Below are 21,105 nucleotides of genomic sequence, written 5' to 3'. Positions count from 1 at the left end.
TGGGTAAACAGGAGCGGAGGCGGAGTTAACCCTGCGGGGGTGGAGTGGGGGCTTGGGGAGGACGCAGTGTCCCGGGCTGGGACCCAAGAGACCCTGTGGCTTCGGCGCTAACCCCTCCCAGTCCGGCCCAGAAAAGGAGGGCGAGACCAGCTCAGACTGGCTGAACCGCAGTGCCTACAACGTGGTGTCTGAGGGACTACTGTGACTCTTCGTGCTTGGGTGGGTTTGTCACTCTGTACTTCCACACACATACACACCATAGATGAACCCTCCCTGTGCCCCTCAGAGGAATGCCCCTTGGAATGGGATAATTGATGTGGCCAAGGAAATTCGAAGTTGTCTTATGCAAAAGGAAACTAGATTGAATTTCTCCCCACCTGCCCCCACTTCTAGCTACCCGCTTGCCAGGATCATCCCCACCCCATCCCCCTTCAGCCTGGTTCCTGAGCTGCCATTTCGGGGGCTGGGCACCAAGCCAGTTGGAAACAATGGCCAATGGAACCCGAGCTGCCAACTGCAACACCAGCACAGACTGCCCCCCCCCTCAAGACCCCCAAATTGCTCTCCCCCTCCTGCTTGAGAACCACCCTCTCACCACCACCCTCACCACCGGCATCCCCCTCCCATCCAAGGAACATCAATGCCCCTTTCATCCCCACTTGGCAGGTCTATTGGAAAGAAGGAGAGGCCAAGAGGGAGGAGGGGACCCAGAGTAAGAGAACTGGTTGGGCTCAAATCCAGCCTTCAAAACCCCCAAATCCCCGGAGCTCCTGTGTCCCCGGATTTGGAGACCCTAGTTTTCCTGTTTCTTTCTCCCATTCCATAACTCTTTTTATAGAAACTAGCACAAAAGCTTGGCACCATGGCCTAGCCCCTCATGCCTCTGGATGCTGTTTAACACTCTCCTAGACAAGGAAGAGTCTGCTGAAATGAGGGTCATAGCTACAGAGGCACAGAACAGGAGAGAAAAGATCTCAGCCGCACTGGTGGAACTTCAGTAGAAAGAGAACCTAGAGCAAGAATTTTTGCCTGCAATTTTCTTTGATTTGTCTAAAGTCAGCTTACTTGGAATGGGGGAGGGAAAGACTTGAAGGTTCCAGCATCTAAATTCGTCTCTGGGTCAGGATGACTCAGGGGGAACCTGATAAGGGGCCTAGGCAGGGGCTTGGGCCAGGCAGGAGGTGGGAAATTTCCACTAAGATCTATTTCCTTCCCATGCCTAGGGGTCCCACTCAGCCTGCTGTAGGCAGGGTAAGGGCTTTGAATAGGGTTCTTTCCTATTTGGACTGCTCAGAGACAGACCTGGGTGTAAGTGTCCCAACAAAGGCAATTTCTCTCTCTCATACACACACTTCTTTCCTATGGGCCAGAAGCACCTTCGAACTATACATTCAACTAAGCAAAGGTTTTAAGCACCTGCTATGTGCAGCTACTGCATAGATGGAATTCAAAGAAGTGTGAAGTCTGGTCACACCCTCGCTAGAAATTTTTGATCCAGTAGTCAACAGAATGTATAAACAAAAAGGTTAGGAAAATTTATGTATATATAACATCAATTTGGGGGAGAACAGGTACTAGAGAGTAGTTTCCCACTCTTCTCAAGTAGATTAGAGACATGCCCTCGTCTATTACACACCAAGACCCCCACTCTTTCCCTGTTGGGTCCAACACCTGGGGCCCTTCAAAACTGAGGTTGAGGTTGCTCTGCCAAAGCTGGTGGGATTCTCCATGCTCCTTACTACACAGGTCGTAAAGACTAGACAGTAGCTCAGTGCGGGATTGCAACCTGTTTTCATTTATCACAGATGCTATTGTCTGAATGTTTATGTTCCCCCAAAATTTGTATATTAAAGTCCTAACTCCCAAAGTGATATTTTAGGATGTGGGACCTTTGGGCAATTATTAAGTTTCATAAAGGCAGAACCCTTATAAACAAGGGAGTTTTCTCCTTCACCCCACCGTGTGAGGACACAGTAAGAAGGCACCATCTATGAACCAGAGAGCAGCCCTCACCAGACACTAAATCTGCTGATGCCTTGATCTTAGACTTCTGGCCTCCAGAAATAAATTTCTGTTGTTTATAAAAACAACCAGTTTATATTTTGTTACAGCTGTCAGAACAAGCTAAGACATCTCCTCTGGGCTCTCCACAGCTCTCTGTTGTGGAGCAGAGCACCAAGCAGTTTGATCAGGACCCAGAAAATTGGTAAACTAGGCTGAAATGATGAAAATCTGAAGAGGCCAGAAGGTTGGCAGTTTACTCAATTCAGCATGCAAGGTGAAGAGACCAAAAGCCCTTCCTCTGCTGGAACCAGCAGTGATGTCACATAAACACTGAGATCATAGAAGTTTTTCTCCCTGCCCCTTCCTGTCTCCTGGTTGCCACAATCTCCCTAGCCCATGACTCCCACCTATCTGCACACACTTGCTTAAAAGGCTGAGCAGGGTCAGTGTATCATCCAGGCATTCTCAGGTACACAGAGTGGTGGGAAGGGGGAGTGTTTTATATGGAGTATCCCAAGTGCTGGGAAGGGGAGACTCCTGCAGTTATCAGTAGCAGGTAGAATGGGAGAGGGGATGAAAAGAGAAAAGAAGGGGAAAGGGGAATTGTTTCTGTGTCTGGTATATGTTAACCCCCATCCTCACTACTCCTCAGTCCCCCCTTCCCCTCTCCCCTCACCCCCGAGGTTCCCCCTACTGCCCTTCCCCACCTTCAGCAAGCAGGTCATGGCATCAGAAGCTGAGAAAACCTTCCAGCGATTTGCTGTCTTTGGAGAGTCATCAAGCAGTGGCACTGAAATGAACAACAAGAATTTCTCGAAGCTGTGCAAAGACTGTGGCATCATGGATGGCAAGACGGTCACCTCCACTGATGTGGACATCGTGTTCAGTAAAGTGAAGTAAGAAGACAAAGTTAGGGGTGGGGGAATAGAAGGAGCAAGGCAGTTAGCCATGAGGTGTTCGTGTGGCCCAGCGTTTGTACTGGGCCTACCAAGCACCTCGTCGGAAGGACTGGCCCAGGCTGTTCTCTGTCCTCAAGACACGCAGCGATAGAGGCCGAGTAAGGGAAAGGTAACAAGTTCATATTCAAAGTCTCTGAATTTCTGTCTGACTCACCAGGGCCAAGAATGCCCGAACCATCACATTTTCAGAGTTTCAAGAGGCCATGAAGGAACTGGGCCAAAAGCGATTCAAGGGGAAGAGCCCAAATGAAGCCCTGGAGAATGTTTTTAAACTCATGGAGGGCAAGGACCCAGCCACCACTGGAGTTACTGTGAGTGATGTTCTTCATCTCTAGTCCTTTACTCCTCTAAATCCCTACTGCTCCAGTCTTCCCTCCCATCCCCAATGTCCTGTATTCGGCTAACAGTGGAACTATAGAAAACAGAGCATTACGTCCATGGTGCACTCTTGGTAATGGAATAGACTTTACAGACCATGTAGTCATTCCAGAGGTGACCCAGAGAAGGGAAGTAACTTGCCCAAGGTGCATAGCAATTGGGAGTTGGAGCTGAGCCACACGCCTGGCTGCAATACAGCTAGTTTAATAGAATTTAGAATCAGATCTTCAGGATCTGAACCAGGCATCTAGGGCTTGATGGCTTTGGGGGGACATTAGTGTAGAGGACTTGGAACTTGATCCTCAGTCCTCCTTCTATTCTCATTTAAGGTTTAATCTGGGACCTCCAGCCAGACTTGGTTGGAGTATGCCTGTAATCCCAACCAGTAGGAGACTGAGGCAGGATTACAAATTCAAGGCCAGTCTCAGGAATTTAGCAAGGCCTTCAGTAACCTAGAGAGATCCTATCTCAAAATAAAAAAATAAAAAGGACTGAGGGATATAGCTCACTGGTAAAGTGCCCCTAGGTTCAATCCCTACTACAAAAAAATTTAAAAAAAAAAAAAAAAAAATCAGGAAAAAAAAAACCCTCTTACCTGTCACCACCCTTTTATGTAATTGTCTCCCCTATATGAAAAGCTGTTTCTACTCTGTCCACTCCGTCTGAGGCTGAAGTTCTCAGCCTGGTCAGAAAAACTCCTCCAGAAACAGAAGTATCCACCCCCGCCCCCCTCATCACAGACCACACGCACTCCTACACCAGATTCCTCCTGCCTCAGGAGTGGATGGCTCTTGCCAGAGCTCCTGCCCACAGCTGCATCTGGGCCATGGGGAAGCAGCACAATGGCAGAGGCAGAGCAAGAACTGTGAGCACTAGTTGGAGGATCTAAGGCCATCTTTGGGGAAGGGCTGTGACAGTGCAGGGGAAAGAAGAGGGCTCAAACTCATCCTCTGACTTGCAGAAGGCAACCACAGTGGGTGGCGTAGACCGTCTGACAGACACCAGCAAGTACACCGGTACCCACAAGGAGCGCTTTGATGAAAGTGGCAAGGGCAAAGGCATTGCAGGACGGGAAGAGGTGACTGACAACTCTGGCTATGTGAGTGGCTACAAGGGTTCTGGCACCTATGATAAGAAGACCTCCAAGTAGAGAGAAGCCTCATCATAGCCAGCTGCCCCTAACCCTGCATCTTTAACACCAGGGAGCTCAAGAAGCAATAAACATCTGTGTGTGCAGCAGCGAATGAGTTCAGTCTGATGAGGGTGAGGGACCAATTGTTGCAGTGGTGGAGAGAGGGAGAAGAGAGAGTGTAAGGAGTCAGGCAAGCCAGACGTCCTTTACCCTGTCTGGCCTCACGACTACCACAGTAAGTTAGTCCTCCTCTCAACTTCTAACAACAGGATGAGGAATATACTTGGAGATAAGAGATGAGCAAGATGTGAGCAAGAGATGAGCAAGCATAAGTATTTATTTATTGTGTTCACACATCACTAATATCTCTCCCTTCTACCTCCCAAGGGGACTAGCAATTTCTTATTTGGCATAACATAAGCTATTTGTCAATTATTAGACTTTTTTTTTTTTTTTTTTTTGGTACCAGGGGTTGAATCCAGAGGCACTTAACCACTGAGCCACATCCCCAGCCCTTTTTTATATTTTATTTAGAGACAGGGTCTTGCTGAGTTGCTTAAGGTCTCACCATGTTTCTAAGGCTGGCTTTGAACTCACAATCCTCCTGCCTCAGTCTCCTGTGCCACTGGGATTACAACTAATTATCTGATCCTTTCTTATCCCTCCAGCTTTCCACATTTAATGCAATCCAGGTTTTGTTGGGAGAGAAACAGAAACCAGGTAGGGCAGCCTGACTCCTATTACAAATTTGTTGCAGTGCTGGGGGAAGGGAAAATCTATTTTCAACCCCCAGCCCAGAAGTGAGTTTTACCCACCCCAACTCCATCATGGTACCCATGGAACAGAAGACCTCTGGGTGTGTTGGGGGCAGAGGGCTCTAGGGATCAAACCCAGGACCTTGCACATGCTGGGCAAATATGCTCTGCTACTGAGCTACATCTTTTGATAAGGTAGCTCAGTAAGGGTAGCTGGGAAAGATGGCAGAGGTGGGTGGTCACCAAACTCAGAGAGCAAGAAAAAAGAATTAAATCAGGACTGATTCAGATGTGTTTTTAACTTTTTATTTTGAAATGATTACAGAGTCACAAGAACTTGCAAAAGTTAGTACAATGTGGTCTTATGTACCCTATGCCCAGTTTTCCCTAACAGTTCTATCTTAACTCAGATGTGGTTTTAAAACTTTTTGTGGGTGGGAGGGGTGATGGGGAAGGAAAAAAAATAACAGAATGAGTCAAAAACTATTACCCTAGGTAAATGTATGATTACACAAATGGTATGCCTCTACTTCATGTACAGACAGAGAAACAAGATGTATCCCATTTGTTTATGATAAAAATAAATTTTAAAAAAAATTTTACATGGCCAGAACCAGGCCCAGCTCATCTACCTCATGCCTTATTAGCAGCAGACCCTGGAGTTTGGACAATGTTAGAAGCTACTGGAAATAAAGGAATGCAGAAACCTCAGGAGGAATGCATGAGACAAGATAACTTGAAATCTCAGGGGGCCTAGAGAAGCAGACTGGAAGAAAGAAGGCACGGTGACTAACTGGAGTGCTGGGAGAGATAGCTCTGGGCTCATGAAGAGGAGAAAGGAAAGGACAGGTTAGATGAAGGGAAATATCAATGGTTTCAGAGAGAGGTGCAGAACAGAGACTGAGGAGGACTGAAGGGAAATGAGGCTAACATGGGTCTAAAGGTCTTGGAGGTTCCTATAGCTAGAGATACCCACCAGGTAGGTTTGGGAAGGGGAGATATTGTCACTTATAAATTCCCTTATAGAGCCCAAGGATATCTATCGGTTGGCCTTCATACTTGCTGGAACAGAGCAGGTAGATCTTTCCGTTGGTTTCAGTGCTTGAGTAGTGGCAGCTGGTGGGTGGCTGATTCCCATACAGTTTGCAGATGGTGAGGGGGAAGGACACCTTGGTGAGTGTGCAGTATTCGTTGTAGTTCTCACAGAAGCTCTCACTGTTCTTGCAGGACTTCCAGATGGTTTTCCAGGGGGCATGTATCACATAATGTATCGTAGGGCAATACCAGTGTTGCTTTCTGCCCCGCACATAGGACATAAAACCATTACAGTAGCCCTGGAAATCATCTGGGAAGTTCACCTTGGGATAGTCCATGTTTAAGGTGCGGAAGTTCTGGACAGCAGCCTCCAGCTGGATGGTCATGGCCAGAGTGGGCCCTAGAACAAGCTGGAGGAAAAGAAGCTGGATCACAGCTGGTACCATTCCTCCTGCTGGCAGAGTGAAGGTGGTTGGAGGCAGGGTAGGCCTGCAGTGTCTGTATGCCCCTTCCCAGAGCCTCCAGCATTCCCCAACCTTCCCCATGTGCCTTTCCTGCTCTCTAAGAGGTGGTCGTTCTGCCCAAGTCCCAATGAGGGGAGGCATTTGCCTAAGGTCACCCAGCTGATTGGCTGTCTGCAGTCACCACCATCCCTCCCTTGGTCCACCACCAGGTCTCAGTCTCACCCAGTCTGTGAGCTGCAACACTTGCCGAATAAGAACTCCAACCAGCTCGTGAGTGAGAAATGCTCCCAGTTGTCCCTGGCCCGTCACTCTTTGCTAAAAAAATGCAGAGCAATAAAAGGAACAGACTGGGTTGATGAGTCTAACAGCTCTGGAGGAAGGACAGGAGCTGAAGACAGCTGGGCAGGGCAGAGACAGGGATGCTTCTTGCCTAAGGCCAAGAACAACCTAGAAGTAAAATGAGACTAAAATAAGTCTCTGGGTAAAGACCAGTTTGGGAGGAAGGAGTAGGACCTGAGTTTGAGGAGCCCCTGTACTGAGGGGGTTGGATGGGTGGGAGGAAAGAAACATTGCTGTCTGGTCATCTCCTCACTGGTATCCTCAGAACACTTAGTTCCATCCTCCTTGCCAGAAGTACCCAAGTTCCTGGGCTTGCTTTGATGTTTGCTCAGGTTCATCAGCCTCCTCTCCGCAAGGTGAGAAGGAAAGCACACCATCATGTTTTTGAGGAACAAAGTGCTTCTAATTCCTGACCCTCAGAGAACAGAGGATTCAGCCCTCCCTCGTCCCACTCACAGGAGCCCCTGAGGTCATGTGCACAGGGACCTCCCACCAAAGTGCCAGGCTAAGAATCAAGAACTCAAGGACTCCCCACAGTCCCTGTCATTAACCATCACCCCTAAAGCCCTAACGTGTGATTCAGGCTCTGTCCATGCACTCCTGGAAATCTATGCGTGCTGACTCTGACACCCAAATCTTGACAGACTGTTTCTAACAGTATAACCTGGACTTAAAAGGCTATGGATTCACTGAGCCTAGTCTGATCAGATTCTATCAGTTGATCTTTGGTGGTTTGTAGTGCTACAGAAAAAGCTAGGCTTCCTAATTCTCTTTTTACCAAATATCTGCCCTTTCATCAAAAAGCAAGCTCCCAGGCTGGGGATATAGCTCAGTTGGTAGAGTGCTTGCTTTGCAAACACAAGGCCCTGGGTTCAATCCCCAGCACCGCACCAAAAAAAAAAAAAAAAGCAAGCTCCCCAGAGCCTGCCTGCCTTCATGTTTGACTTCCACAAGTCTCTGAGCCTTGTGTCTCTGCAGAGTGTTGTCTACATTCTGGGATTCCTCTTGGGAGAGCCTTTTCACCTTCACCAGCAGGAGGGAGTCAGCAGGCTGAACACTGAGTGCTCCAAGGTCCACTCTGTAGCCCAGGGGGAAGAAGGGGTACCAGAGAAGTTGCTGTTGTCTTGATGGCCCCTCATCTACAGTTCCCCAGACTTGCTCTTTCTGATTGCACAAACTAGAGTCCAAAATAAGTCCATCCTTCTCACAGCTCACTTCTCCTGTGTTGTCTATCTCTGTTTCCCCAGTTACCTTACAAGAAACCTGAGAGTGATCCCAGGCTCATCTGTCTCCCTAATCCACCTACTGGGGGTCAGGACTGTGTGGGGGCTAAGATCAAGGCTTTTGAGTAAAACAGACCAGAAACTGAATTCTGGCTCTTCAGATTACAGGCTGTGAGCCACCAATTCAAGTTTACAAAACCACCATGCACTTTCAGGTCTTGAGGATACCATATTATACCTCATGACAGCATTAGTATTCATTAAAATGTACATCAAGAGCTTTCAGGTCTGTGCCTGGCACCTGGTGAATACTCAGTGTGAGTGTGAATCCATCAGTCATACAGCCCTCACAATCTCAGCTAAACCTTCCCGCATATCTGCTCCCCTCCCCCATCCTACTTCTTCCTCAACTCAGGCTTTCCTCTCTCCCAGATACCACACAGGAGAGGCTCAACTCAAATATATTTTTCATACAACTGCCAGAGTAAAAATGTAGTCTCTTTTGTCTGATACACTGCAACAGCCTCCACCCCACCTCCCAGGCCTTACTTGTGCTTCTCTACCCTGAATGCTGCTGCTGCTCCCCCTCTTGAAAGCTAGGTCATACCAATACTCAATATTTCAGAAGTCTCTGATCATGAAGGAAATGACCTTACTCTTATTAATTTATTTGGACAGTACTGTGGTTTGAACCCAAGACCTCTCACATACTAGGTAAATGCTCTACCACTGAACTACATCCCCAGCCCAGAAGTCTCTGCTTGGAAGACCTCCCCTCTTGTGCACATCCAAGAAAGTGAAGATAAAGTCCACCAAAATAGGTGGCTCATCTGGATCCTTCAGGCCACTCGACAACACTGAATGGGAACCAATGCACAGTGGTGTCTGGGTCTGGCTTCAAAGAAACCAACCAGAAAGACTGTGGTCCCAGCCTTGAATCATGCCACCTCTTCCCTAGTCCCTCATGGCTTCCCTGAGAAAAGAAAGGACTTTCCCCACCCCCCTTTTTGCTGTGGAATTAAACCCAAGGCCTTGTGCTTATGAGGCAAGCACTCTACCAACTGAGCTATATCCCCAGCCCAGAGGGCTTTTTATGCCTCTTGAACTTCCTTTTCCTTCATTCACCACCCACCATTACCACTCTTCACTCCCTCCACCCACCTTCACTCACCTGTGCACCAGGATTGCAGAACTGAGCAGCATGTTCAGTTCAGGACTTCATACTGGATGACCCACCGAGTTTGTTTCCTCTGCTGGGAGATGGGATAATACCTTTTTTCACATCAGAAGGCTGCAAGAATAAAATCAGCAAACATGAAAGTGCTTTGAAATCATTAAACAATACATAAAGGGAAAACCAGAATACAGGTCTCCTAGGTGTATACCAACTCACTTTCCATATTTGCAAAGCTTTGTTTATTCCCTAAACAAGCCTAATGATGGCAGTCCCACCATCTCCAATCCCTGACCTGCCTACCTAGAGCCCCTTCCAGGTTCTGTCTTAGAACTCATCTCCATGAAACTTTTGATAATTGAGACAATTTTTTAAAATAATCGTATATGAAAGAAAGCACTTTGACAAATGTTGTGGATCATATCTATAATTCAGTGGAAATGCACACATAAAAACATTAGAAAGGACATAAAGGGGGGGTGGGAGAGGTTAGTGTTAGGGTTAGAGTTAGGGTTAGGGAGGGGGCAAAAATGGAGGAAGGAGGGACTGTATAGAGGGAAAAGAGGGGTGAGAGGGGTGGGGGGAAGGGAAAAAATAACAGAATGAATCAAACAACATTACCCTATGTAAATTTATGATTGCACAAATGGTATGCCTTTACTCCATGTACAAACAGAGAAACAACATGTATCCCATTTGTGTACAATAAAAAAGAAAAAAAAAGTTAGAAAGGCATGCACATGGGGCCTAAAGAGTGCTGATTGCAGACAGAGCAGTGGACCTTCAGATTCTCAACTGCACTTCTGGTGTTCTGGTCTCTCAAATTCTATCCTAAGCTGGGTGCCATGGTACACACCTGTAATTCCAGAGAACTGGGAGGTTGGGGCAGGAGGATCCCAAGTTCAAGGTCAGCCTCAGCAGTTTAGCAAGACCCTTGGCTTAGTTTAGTAAGACCCTGTCTCAAAAAATAAAAAGGCCTGGGAATGTAGCTCAGTGGTAAAATGCCCCTGGGTTCAATCCCCAGTACAATAAATAAATTAATTCCTATTCTGGAAGTGTGGATCCATATAATTTCTTCATCCATTCTGACATCCTCCTCATGGTTTTAAGTTCCCTAAGCCTGGGATTTGTGGGATCGTTACCCTATTACACTGGATTTTATATATAAAGAATTACCTTAAAGAGCTGGGCATGGTGGCGCACACCTGTAATCCCAGCAGCTCAGGAGGCTGGGGCAGGAGGATCATGAGTTCAAAGCCAGCCTCAACAAAAGCAAGGTGCTAAGCAACTCAGTGAGACTCTGTCTTGAAATAAAATACTAAATAGGGCTGGGAATGTGACTCAGTGGTCAAGTGCCTCTGAGTTCAATTCCTGTACCCCCCCCCCCCCAAAAAAAAAGAATTACCTTAAAGATAAAGAAACTAAGTTCTGGACAGTAGAACTTAAATACATGACTGTTCAAGGTCATATTCTAATTCAGTAGTTCTCAACTAGGGCAATTTGGTAGTCTGGAGATATTTTCGTTTGTCATAACTGGGAAGTACTACTAGCATAAGGCCAGGAATATTATTAAACATCCTACATTGCACAAGAAAGTTCCCACAACAAAGAATTGTCCAGACCAAGATATAAATGTGCTGAGATTGAGAAGCTCTTATCTAATTAATGACATAATCAGATTTCCTAACAAAAGCAGACTTAATTGTACCTTGTATATTTAAAAGAGTTGATAAAACCAAACACAGTGGTGCATTCCTGTAATCCCAGCAATTCAGAAGGCTGAGGCAGAAGGATCCCAAAGCCAACCTCAGCAACTTAGTGAGACTCTGTCTCTAAATATAAAAAAGGGTCGGGGATATGACTCAGTGGTTAAGTGCCCCTGAGTTGGGTCCCCATTACCACCAAAAAAAAAAAAAAAAAGGACTGATAGTTTACCCTTGAAACAATATAACTTTGACTTATTTTTCCTGTCAAGTTGACCCTCTACATGTCGTCATCTACACCCTCTTCTCTCTTCAATGGTAAGCCTTTGTAGAACAACTGGCTAGGGCAACAGACATAGGAGTGATTCCCTGTGATTCAGGGGATCCCCAAGATTTCATCCTGAATTAGGCTCACCATGATTTCAGTGACATTACTTTTCACCCTGTCCAACTCAAGTTGCTCAAATTCCTTGAACTCAAAAGGGGCGTCAGTCTTTTTGTTCAACTCCAGGGGCCTTTGAAGCTCAGGAACTGCATTATCAGTTCACCAAAATGCATACCAACTCTGTGGCCTGGTGGTGATCCCCCCCAGGACTACTGTCATTCTGAAAGAGTAGATACCTTCTAACCTAGAAGTTTCAGGGTCACTTACAGGCAGGGCACTCCAGTACATCCTGTGGGAAGAGCAAAAGAGGTGTAACAAGTAGTTCTAGTCTTCTGGGAATTGACAGTCTAAGTTGGAGGAAAACAATAAATACATATGAAGAAATAACCAAAGATTCAAAGAAGAAAATAATACTTCTTGAAGACAGTAAAAGCTATAGTGACGTAGAAAGGAGAAAGATGTCTCTGAATTGAAGAAGGTCAAAAAAAGCTTTCCTGGGAAGGAGGGTGGTCATCCTGGGACCTTGGGACAGGTCTCACAAGATAGTTAGGAGTTAAGTGGAAATAAAGAGGATTATGAAAATTATGTTTAAAGCCAGTTGTGGTGGAACAGGCCTGCAATCCCAAAGACTCCAGAGCCTGAGGCAAGAGAATTGCAAGTTTGAGCCCAACCTGGGCAACTTAGCAAGACCCTGTCTCAAATTTAAAAATTGAACCCAGAGTCCTGGGGGCAGGGGCAGAAAGAGAGAGAGAGAGAGAGAGAGAGAGAGAGAGAGAGAGAGAGAGAGAGAGAGAAAATGTTTGAGAAAAGGGAGAAAACCAGTCTTATTGTAGTTGAGGCACTAAGTGGAAGACAAGTCAGAGAAAAAGTTTACAAGATCATGGCAGGCCTGAGTATCAGGCTAAGGAATTTATACTTCATTCTATACATAAATGAGGAGTGGGGAGCCGGCAGGGGCTCATGAGACTGAATCAACTGGTGAAGCGTCTTACTCCCAGATCAGGTCTCTCTCTCTTACTCCCTGGCTTGTCTAAAGGCATAGGTCTGGGAGCCAAGGATTGCAAACTTCTGTCAGCGTTGCCTCCTCCAAGCCCACAGCTGTTCCAGGAAAGGTCATGGGAATTCAAAGACCCGAACAGAGTCCTGCATCTGACCCAACTTGCTGTATGTTTCACTTTCCCCAAATATGAAAATGAGCCCATTACCCTTATTTATCCAAGCATCAACAAAATTAGGATAACAACTTGGATCTGCTCCCATGTGGAGGGGAACCCCCTCATGGGCTTTCCATTGGTATCCAGAGGCTGTGTGGAACTCCGGAAGAGAGAGAGGCCTGGCTCTGAAGGGTGGGCACCAGTCCAGGCCCAGCCCTCTCTCCCCTCCTCCTGGCTCCTTCCCAGGGCAGGCCAGAGGAAACAGCAGCTGTTGTCCTGTGGGGGACACAGGCAGAGATCCACCTGGCACTGCTGGGATTTTCTCAACACCCATCCCAACTTATACACACAGCAGCCTGGGGACAGGTTGGACCAACAGCAGTGACTATGAGAAGGACGCCAGAGTAGAGGTTGCTCTCTTGAAGGACTTTCTTCCCTCTCATCTTCTCTCCCACCATTTTTCTTCTGTTCTAAGTTTCCCTTCTCCTTCTGCAGGACTCCCTGACGAGTACTGGTCTAATATCTGACCCCTTTTCTTCTCCCTGACCTTGGCCCTGTTCCTTCATCATTTCCTTGTGCCCATGGATACAGTGAAGGTAAAATAGCAAAATTATTCCACCAGGTGCAAAGTGAAGCAGATCTTGCAAGCAGGGTAGTTTAGGTAAACAAACAAAAATCCTCTTTCTTGTCCAAATAACTGAGGCAAAGCCAAGATTTCAGCCTGAATTATACAGATGGTAGGTTCAACTCTTCTGCTTCGATTTTCATGTGCAAACTTAAACCTTCACTCCCCTTTCCCTTTGACCTGAGACAGTAGAACCTTGTTTACTTCATCTGCACACAGCACTAAAGCAGCCTTCTGGAGAGACCAGCATAATGGAGTTGAAGAGCAAACTAGTATAATTATAATGACAGGAAAACACAAGAGCAGAGGGCAGTTCAAATCGTGGTTTGGAAACATCTCACTTTAGGAGAATGGGAAGTGGAAAGGAGACTGGGCTAGGAATTCAAATTAGCTTGAAGTCTCCTACCCCCTCCTCCCACCCCAGCCTCCGCTCCAAGGGCTGGACTGGCCAGAGCTAATATGCATTTGGCCCACAGTCTGCTTTAAAACATGGATTTTATCCCCAAGCATGTGTGTTTCCCCAGCAGCAGGGGCATAATACTCTGTCCAGAAGTTCAGCCTGCAAAGATTCAAGCACCTTTATAAAGAAGCCAAGGGCTGGCTGAGAGCAAACCAGCAGAACCAGAGGCCTGTGAGAACTTGTTCATGGTTCTCTTTTGCCATCTAGTGGCATTTCACATCTCCAGCACTATTTTTTCTTCTGGAGATCCTTGGTCCTCACCCACACAACCTTTCTACAGTTATAATCTGCACAGCAGACAAGTGATCCTAAAGAGGCCCTAGCTGCCTCTGCTTACAACCCTTGCGGGGCTCCCCATTGTACTCCCAGTGAAAGTCTCAGACCTTCCAATGCTCTCTAAGGCTTCCCACAGTCCACCTCTGGCGCCTGTCTGAACCCCTCATTCACTTTCTCTGGCCACAGTAGTCACCTTGCCATTCCTCCAGTGCCACCCCCTGGGGGAGCACCTGTGTGCTTTAGCATGGATGTAGTGCTTCTCTCTCTCTCTCTCTCTCTCTCTCTCTCTCTCTCTCTCTCTGCCTCTCTATCTCTCTCTGGAACAGTTTTCCTCCAACACAACATGACTCTTTCACCTTCAAGTCTCTGTCCCAGAGTCGTCTACTTCAATGACCCTATTCAAATATCACTGCCCACCAACTCCTATCCTGTTCTACATTTGTTTCATAGCAATTATCACTTTGAGCAAAGCATATTTGTGTATTTATTTGTTTTTGGTACTGGAGATTGAACTAAGGGGCCATTAACTGAGCCACATCCCCAGCCCCACCCTCCCCCTTTTAAAAAAATATTTTTAGTTGTGGATGGATCTTCATTGATTTTAATGTGGTGCTGAGGATTGAACCCAGTGCCTCACACGTGCAAAGCAAGCCCTCCACCACTGAGCCACAACCCCAGCACCCCAACCCTTTTCTTTTTTTTGATTTAGAGACAGGGTCTTGCTAAGTTGCTTAGGGCCTCACTAAGTTGCTGAGGCTGGTTTGAACTCCTGCCTTGGCCTTTCCAGCCACTAGAATTACAGGCATGCGCCACCATGTCTGGCTCTATTTTTTTTACTGTCTTTCCTCAATGGAATGTAGTGCCACAAAGGCAGGGACTTCCTTCTTTTTTTTTTTTTCACAGAAGTATTCCAAGTACCTTGGCACATAGTAGGTGCTCAGTAAATATCTGTTGACAACACAAATAAAGTTGAACCTGAGATTCTGAGATTACCTTTTTTTTTTTTTTTTTTTTTTTTTTTTTTGGTACCAGGGCCTGAACCCATGAACACTTTAGCCACCATCACTGACCCACATCCCCAGCCCTTTTTTTATTTTTTATTATGAGACAGAATTTCACTGGTGGCTTTGAACCTATAATCCTCCTGCCTCAGCCTTCCAAACCACTGGGATTACAAGTGTACCCCACCATGCCTGGCTGAGATTACCTACTATTTATAGGTGCATTATGAAAACAAAAATGCTATTCATCTTTGTTTCCCAGGCCTTCCCCTTCACAGATGGTGATGCTTCTCTGCCTGACCATCAGTTCTCTGAAGTGTCATACTGCAAGCTCATGGGAGTCCCTGAAGCAGCTGCCACACAGGCTGTAACTATCACAAGGAATAGGACATACACCATGAAGGAAGGGCTGGGGTAGGGCAGTATCTCAAATGTAATCACTTGGGTAATGACTAAGTTTTGCAACACTCAACAAAATAGGAAGGGAAAGAGTAAGAATGAGAGGTTTGGGGTACCTTCTCCCATAAAGTCAGGTGCACTTGGTCAGCACCTGGAATTGCAGAGGCCCAGAGAAATTAATCACCCTAAGAACAGCTGAGCTCCAGGGGTGGTGCTGAGCATTGTGACTGGGATGATTCATCCACTTCCCTTGTCTCCTCCAGCATCTCCCAAAAGATAAGCCATACACCTGCATGGCATGAAACCATTCGGACTTACCTTCTAAGCTATTCTACCAGTTCCTCCAGTCAGAGCAAAAGCAATCCTCAACACCACTGATTGACTCTTTCCCCAAATCATGAACCAGAGGAATATGCAGGAGGAGATGACAGTTCTTCCTGAAAGTCATTTGTGTTGACACCTTGATCAGGTGCTTTATTAAAGAGCCATTAAAACCATGTGGCCAGGGACCAATTACAGTATACTCCTTGAATTTGTGGATTCAAGCTTCCTCATTGCTGAACACGTTCAGGCAGGTCCACCAGCTCCACAGGCATCCACTCATTTGGGATATGTAAATGGAGAGGCATGAACCTGATTCATTTCCTGATCTAGGGACTGCTCCCCAGTCTGCCCCCAAGCAGAAGCAGCATAGCCCAGGCCGACTCTCAAGGCAGTGAGCAGAGGCCCTCAGAAGTCTGACAGCCCAGCAGAGTCTGATATACCCTCAGCCCTCGAACAGGAGTCTCAGCACGAGGACTAAGTGGGGAGGTGAGTCCTGCAGCAAGATATTGTGATGAGAAGACAGAGAAAGAAGGATGGTTCTGACCAGATGAAGAGTGAGCAGATGGACAAAGGAGGGACTCAGTTTATGGGAGATGAGGATACACAGTGGGGAGAGGGTAGAGTGAGGGAGAGAGAACAGAGATGTTGAAGATGGAGGCATGAAATAGAAGAAAATGGGGACACAGGGAGATGGGGTTGGGGATATGGAGGGGATGAGATGCAGACATAGAAACATAAGGACACAGGGAGGATGGGGCCTGAAGAAGAGGAAGCAGAAGGAAGAAAGAGAGGCCACAGGGACAGAATGCTGGAGGATAGGGATACAAGGTCAGGGGAATGAGGCCATAGGATTATGAGATGGGGTCACCGTAGCTGTGGGCACACAGAGGGAGAGGAAGAAATGAGACAGAGTAAGGAAAAGAGACACCGTATAGGAAGCTGGGAGTGGTGGCACACACCTGTAATTCAGCGGCTTGGAAGTCTGAAGCAGGAAGATGACAAGTTCAAAGCTAGCCTCAGCAACTTAGCGAGGCCCTAAGCAATTTAGTGAGACTCTATCTAAAAAATCAAAAATAAAAAGGACTGGGGATGTGGCTCAGTAGTAAAGCACTCCTGGGTTCAATGGTACCACATTTTTAAAAAAGAAGAAAGAAATAAAAAGAGAGATACAGTATGGTAGGGAAATGGGTGATTAGCTAGAATAAGCAGGTACAGGAAGGCAGTATTCTCAACTGAATACTTCTGAATACCTCTGCTGTCTGTTCCTAGCAACCCAGCCTTCCATCCTGACTACTCTCAGGAGAGATGGCACCAGCCAGACCAGGAGGATTCTTGCTGCTCCTGCAGCTGGGACTGTGGGTGACTGAGACCCCAGTCAGTGCCAAGCCCAAGCATGTGACCTCATCTCAGTGGCTTGAAACTCAGCATGTGCAACCCAACCCACAAGCATGCAACTCAGCCATGGGTCACATCAACAACTCCACAAAACACTGCAAAAACCTCAACACCTTCCTGCATGAATCCTTCTCCAGTGTGGCCACCACCTGCCAGACCCCCAACATAACATGCAAGAATGGCCATGAAAACTGCCACCAGAGCCCAGGACCTGTGTCCCTCACCACATGTGAACTCACCTCAGGGAAGTACCCAAACTGCAGGTACAAAAAGAAGCATCTGAATGCTCCTTACATAGTGGCCTGTGACCCTCCCCAAAGAGGGGACTCTGGGAAATTCCAGCTGGTTCCTGTGCACTTGGATGAAGTCCTTCAGGTTTCCAGACTTCCTGACTCTTTGATTGACTCTTGATTCCTCCTCCAGGCCTCTGCACCACTCCTTCTTGGCTCCTTCTCCATCCAAAGTGTTCTTTTCCCTTCCTCTCTGAGGACTCTTCCTGGTTTGGGCTCTTTGGAGAAGCTGACAGGGAGCTGAGGTTGACACATTGGTGGGCTGAGATTCTAGGAGATGGTCTTTCATCTTTTTGTTGCTGTTTTCCCAGAAGTTTATCCCCAAGAGAAGAGTTGAGCAAACTCAGGTGCATGGGTTTCCTGGTCTATACCTTTAAACATCTCCCCCTTGCCCCATCTTGTCATGACAGCATGATAAGGGACAGAATAAATGGAGAAGGGCTGTGTAGAATTGATAGATTGTTTCCATTCCTAAACTAGATGTCTTCCCAGCTCTGATGTGGAGGTGACCCGTGTGGGGAGAGGTGGCCGGAAAGAAAGAGGAAGACAAAGAAATGCCACATCATATTTATATAACACATCATGCTTTTCACAATATATCCACATGAATCCTGACAGGGATTGCTTGCCTTCTTCATGGATGAAGAACTTGGAATTTCAGAAGGCTTAATCAACTGAAGAGTTTGATTGGTTAGAAGTAGCACCTGGAATTGAATATTGATGTCCTTAATCTCAATACAGTGCTACTAAACCATTTGGGTACAAAAGGAGACCAATGCAGGTACAAGAGGAGAAGTAGGGAAAAGTTCACCCACGTAGAAAGGAGCCCTGAGAGCTCTGCAGAGCCAGTCACCCCGTGTTGGCTGCAGTCAAGGTCATTACCTCTCCAGCCAAGAGATCTTTTTATGAGGTGCCGGGGAATCTTAATTCATTCTCTCTCTCCCGCTCTGACTGCCCCTCCCCCTTCTCTAGCCCTCTGATATTCTGACCTGGGCCCTGGGCCTGGTTCTGGGTAGATCCCCTTGGCCTGAAGGCGTAGGGTAAGGGGAGTGTCCCAGCTTCATCCCCCTGTTCTGGGATCACATTTCCCTTGACCTTAAGGGACTTCCCTGGCCCAGAGCCTGCTTGTCACAAACAGACTGGTGGAGCTGCCAGAGCTTCCTTCCTTGTGATAATGATCTCCCTGCCTCAGTGCTTCCCTGACTCTCCATGCTGGCAGCCTGCCCAGAACTGAGGGGTTGAGATGTGGAAATGCCACCTCCCTGTGCCCCTTGGCTGCAGACACCATTTCTCCCTCTAGCGAGTCGAGCTGCAGAAGCTCTGGCTTTATATTGGCTCAGTCCTAAGAGCCCCTCCTGCAGTGCCTGCACCCCTGACCATCACCAGCCCCTTCTCTCTTCCTTCATCCCAGTCCCACACAAACTGCACTGTGTCCCCTGCCCACCCTGTTTCAGACCCACACTGCTAGACCTTCCCAGCCCTGTAGGGGGTTCTACTCTACTCATCCCTCCCCAGCCCTGCTCCTTCACTCCTAACCAGAAAAACTTGGGGGCCCGAAAGAATTGGGTATAAATTCTGGCCCACTTGTTCCTGGCTATATGACCTTGAGCGAATTACTAAACCTTTCTGCAGGTCTGTTCCACAAAGCAAAGTGGGAATAATACTACCTAACAAACAGGATTGCAGAAAGATTTAGAAATGATATTTAAGAAGCTCTTAAATGGGTAATGGAGACTAGTCACCATGGCGATAGTAGCAATATCCACCTTTGAAAGATAGCAGACCAGGGCAAATAGCCCATGTAAGTCTCCCAAGGACTTTGTTCTGCTAAAGTAATGCCCATGAGTGGGCTGGAGGATGAGCCTAGAGGCAGAGTCCTGCTGGAGACCAGGGAAAAGGCAGAAGGAGGATAATCAAAAGAAAGGAGACACTGGGCATTGTGGCACACACCTATAATCCCAGGTCTGGGGAGGCTGAGGCAGGAGGATCACAAGTTCAAAGACAGTCTCAGCAACTTAGCAAGTCCCTAAGCCACTCAGTGAGACCCTGTCTCTCAATAAAAATATTTTAAAAAAAAAAAAAAAAAAAAAAGGATTGGGGGGGAAAAAGGTGGTTAAGTGCCCTTGGGTTCAATCCCAGTACTGAGGAAGGAAGGAAGGAAGGAAGGAAGGAAGGAGGGAGAGAGGGAGGGAGGGAGGGAGGGAGGGAGGAAGGAAGGAAGGAAGGAAGGAAGGAAGGAAGGAAAAGAAAGAACCCAAACAATTCAGACAGAATGTGAGGCCAGTAAGTTGAGGAGTTGGCCACCACAGGCTGGAAAGTAGAGGAGCACTAACATTGTGACCAAATGCCACACAACTGAGTGTGAAAATCCCTGTTTCCTGGAAATAGCATTGCTATCATAGACTAGGCTTCTGGAATACGCAAATGAATCTGAAGCTTCATCCCAAATCCTTATTTTGTAGTCACCATACTGTATATTTACTATTCTAAAAAGATAATTTGCAACTACAGTGCATAGAAAGGGAAGATGTTTATGGGCACCTGATTTTTTTCTCCTCATTTTATTCTTTTTTCACATCTCTTTATATGTTTTCACTGATGCTTGCTCTTATGGATGTTATAATTTCATATGCAGACGTCCTCCTCACAAAATTTTGAACTTGCTAAAATTATGCTTTCAGGGCATCCTATCAAAATGAAAAGACTTTAAATAGGACTTTTTTCTTGACTCACTATCTAAATAGTATTAAACACCTAAAAAAAATTCTAAAGTGGGGCTGGGGTGTGCCTCAGTGGTAGAGCACTTACCTAGCATGCACAAGGCCCTGGGTTTGATCTCCAGGAACACACGTGGGTGCACGCATGTGTGCATACATGTACAAAAAACTGAAGTTCTAAAGTAATCTGTGGTGACAGATGCTGGAATAATTATAGCCTTGGGGAACTACTAACTGGGAGGAGTGTGGGGGTGTCTTCTGAGAAGCTGGAGATTACCCTGTGAAAATTCATTGAACTGTATACTTAAGATGTGTGTGCTTTACTATATGTAAGTGAATTAAAATCCTCCAAAATTCATAAGGATTTTAAGGATTCTTAAAGATGACTGTATTTACATGATAAATGCTAATACACCAATCGATTCTAAAAAGGTTATCAACAGAGTGTTGTGTCTCACACTTGTAATCCTAGAGACTTAGGAGTCTGAGGCAAAAAGATTGCAAGTTCAAAGCCAGCTTCAGCAACTTAGCAAGTCTCTAAGTAACTTAGTAAGACACTGCCTCAAAATAAAAACTGAAAAGGGCTGGGGATGTGGCTCAGTTGTTCAGTGTTCCTGGGTTCAATCCTAGGGACTAAAAAACATAAAACAAAAAGATTATCATATAATTAAGCCATAGATAGAATCACAACATAATCTCTATTGTAATTCCATGTGCTCTTTAAAATTAAATTAAATAGCACTTGTATCATTTATTAAATTGTTACAAATATTTTGGATTCAAGAAGTACATAAGGTTCTTCCTAAGGTTATATAGCTAACATACTTTCCCCAATTATTTATATTACATGTCAATTAATTTTGTCTCTTTTGATTAGGCAAAAAAGTTGTAATAATTATTTTATATATAATAT

At 46.3% G+C, this 21,105-nt stretch overlaps 3 protein-coding genes across 4 annotated transcripts; 2 read left to right on the top strand and 1 right to left on the bottom strand.

Moving 5' to 3' along the window:
• The first annotated feature begins 67 nt into the window (after positions 1–67).
• On the top strand, positions 68–4,783 carry TPPP2 (tubulin polymerization promoting protein family member 2). The gene is made up of 3 exons (XM_079126121.1): positions 68–2,900; positions 3,121–3,274; positions 4,303–4,783. Exons 1-3 carry the CDS (start codon positions 2,566–2,568, stop codon positions 4,489–4,491), a joined length of 678 nt encoding a protein of 225 aa, XP_078982247.1. The 5' UTR covers positions 68–2,565; the 3' UTR covers positions 4,492–4,783.
• Positions 3,174–19,379, top strand: LOC306653204 (ribonuclease 8-like). Its single transcript, XM_079126122.1, has 4 exons — positions 3,174–3,274; positions 15,330–15,481; positions 16,121–16,276; positions 17,060–19,379. Exon 4 carries the CDS (start codon positions 17,096–17,098, stop codon positions 17,594–17,596), a length of 501 nt encoding a protein of 166 aa, XP_078982248.1. The 5' UTR covers positions 3,174–3,274; positions 15,330–15,481; positions 16,121–16,276; positions 17,060–17,095; the 3' UTR covers positions 17,597–19,379.
• RNASE13 (ribonuclease A family member 13 (inactive)) lies at positions 5,759–7,890 on the bottom strand. 2 transcript variants are annotated; one of them, XM_079127254.1, is made up of 2 exons: positions 6,950–7,890; positions 5,759–6,714 (listed from the first exon to the last, which is right to left on the bottom strand). In XM_079127254.1, exon 2 carries the CDS (start codon positions 6,707–6,709, stop codon positions 6,233–6,235), a length of 477 nt encoding a protein of 158 aa, XP_078983380.1. In that variant the 5' UTR covers positions 6,710–6,714; positions 6,950–7,890; the 3' UTR covers positions 5,759–6,232. The 2 variants fall into 2 exon arrangements, with proteins under 2 accessions (XP_078983380.1, XP_078983381.1); XM_079127255.1 differs by having other exon boundaries at positions 5,759–6,673.
• Positions 19,380–21,105: the final 1,726 nt, after the last annotated feature.

Source organism: Sciurus vulgaris (assembly GCF_902686455.1).
Source record: "Sciurus vulgaris genome assembly, chromosome: 2".
NCBI lineage: Eukaryota > Metazoa > Chordata > Mammalia > Rodentia > Sciuridae > Sciurus > Sciurus vulgaris.
Note: the sequence above shows the minus strand (reverse complement) of the source record. Positions and strands in the feature narration are given on the sequence as shown.

Excerpts from the sequence above, each read along its gene's own strand:
- TPPP2 (XM_079126121.1), top strand. The coding sequence starts at position 2,566 with ATGGGAGAGGGGATGAAAAGAGAAAAGAAGGGGAAAGGGGAATTGTTT. Across the intron at positions 2,901-3,120 it reads ATCGTGTTCAGTAAAGTGAA|GGCCAAGAATGCCCGAACCA; the intron begins GTAAGAAGACAA and ends CTGACTCACCAG. Across the intron at positions 3,275-4,302 it reads CAGCCACCACTGGAGTTACT|AAGGCAACCACAGTGGGTGG; the intron begins GTGAGTGATGTT and ends TCTGACTTGCAG.
- RNASE13 (XM_079127254.1), bottom strand. The coding sequence starts at position 6,709 with ATGGTACCAGCTGTGATCCAGCTTCTTTTCCTCCAGCTTGTTCTAGGG.
- LOC306653204 (XM_079126122.1), top strand. The coding sequence starts at position 17,096 with ATGGCACCAGCCAGACCAGGAGGATTCTTGCTGCTCCTGCAGCTGGGA.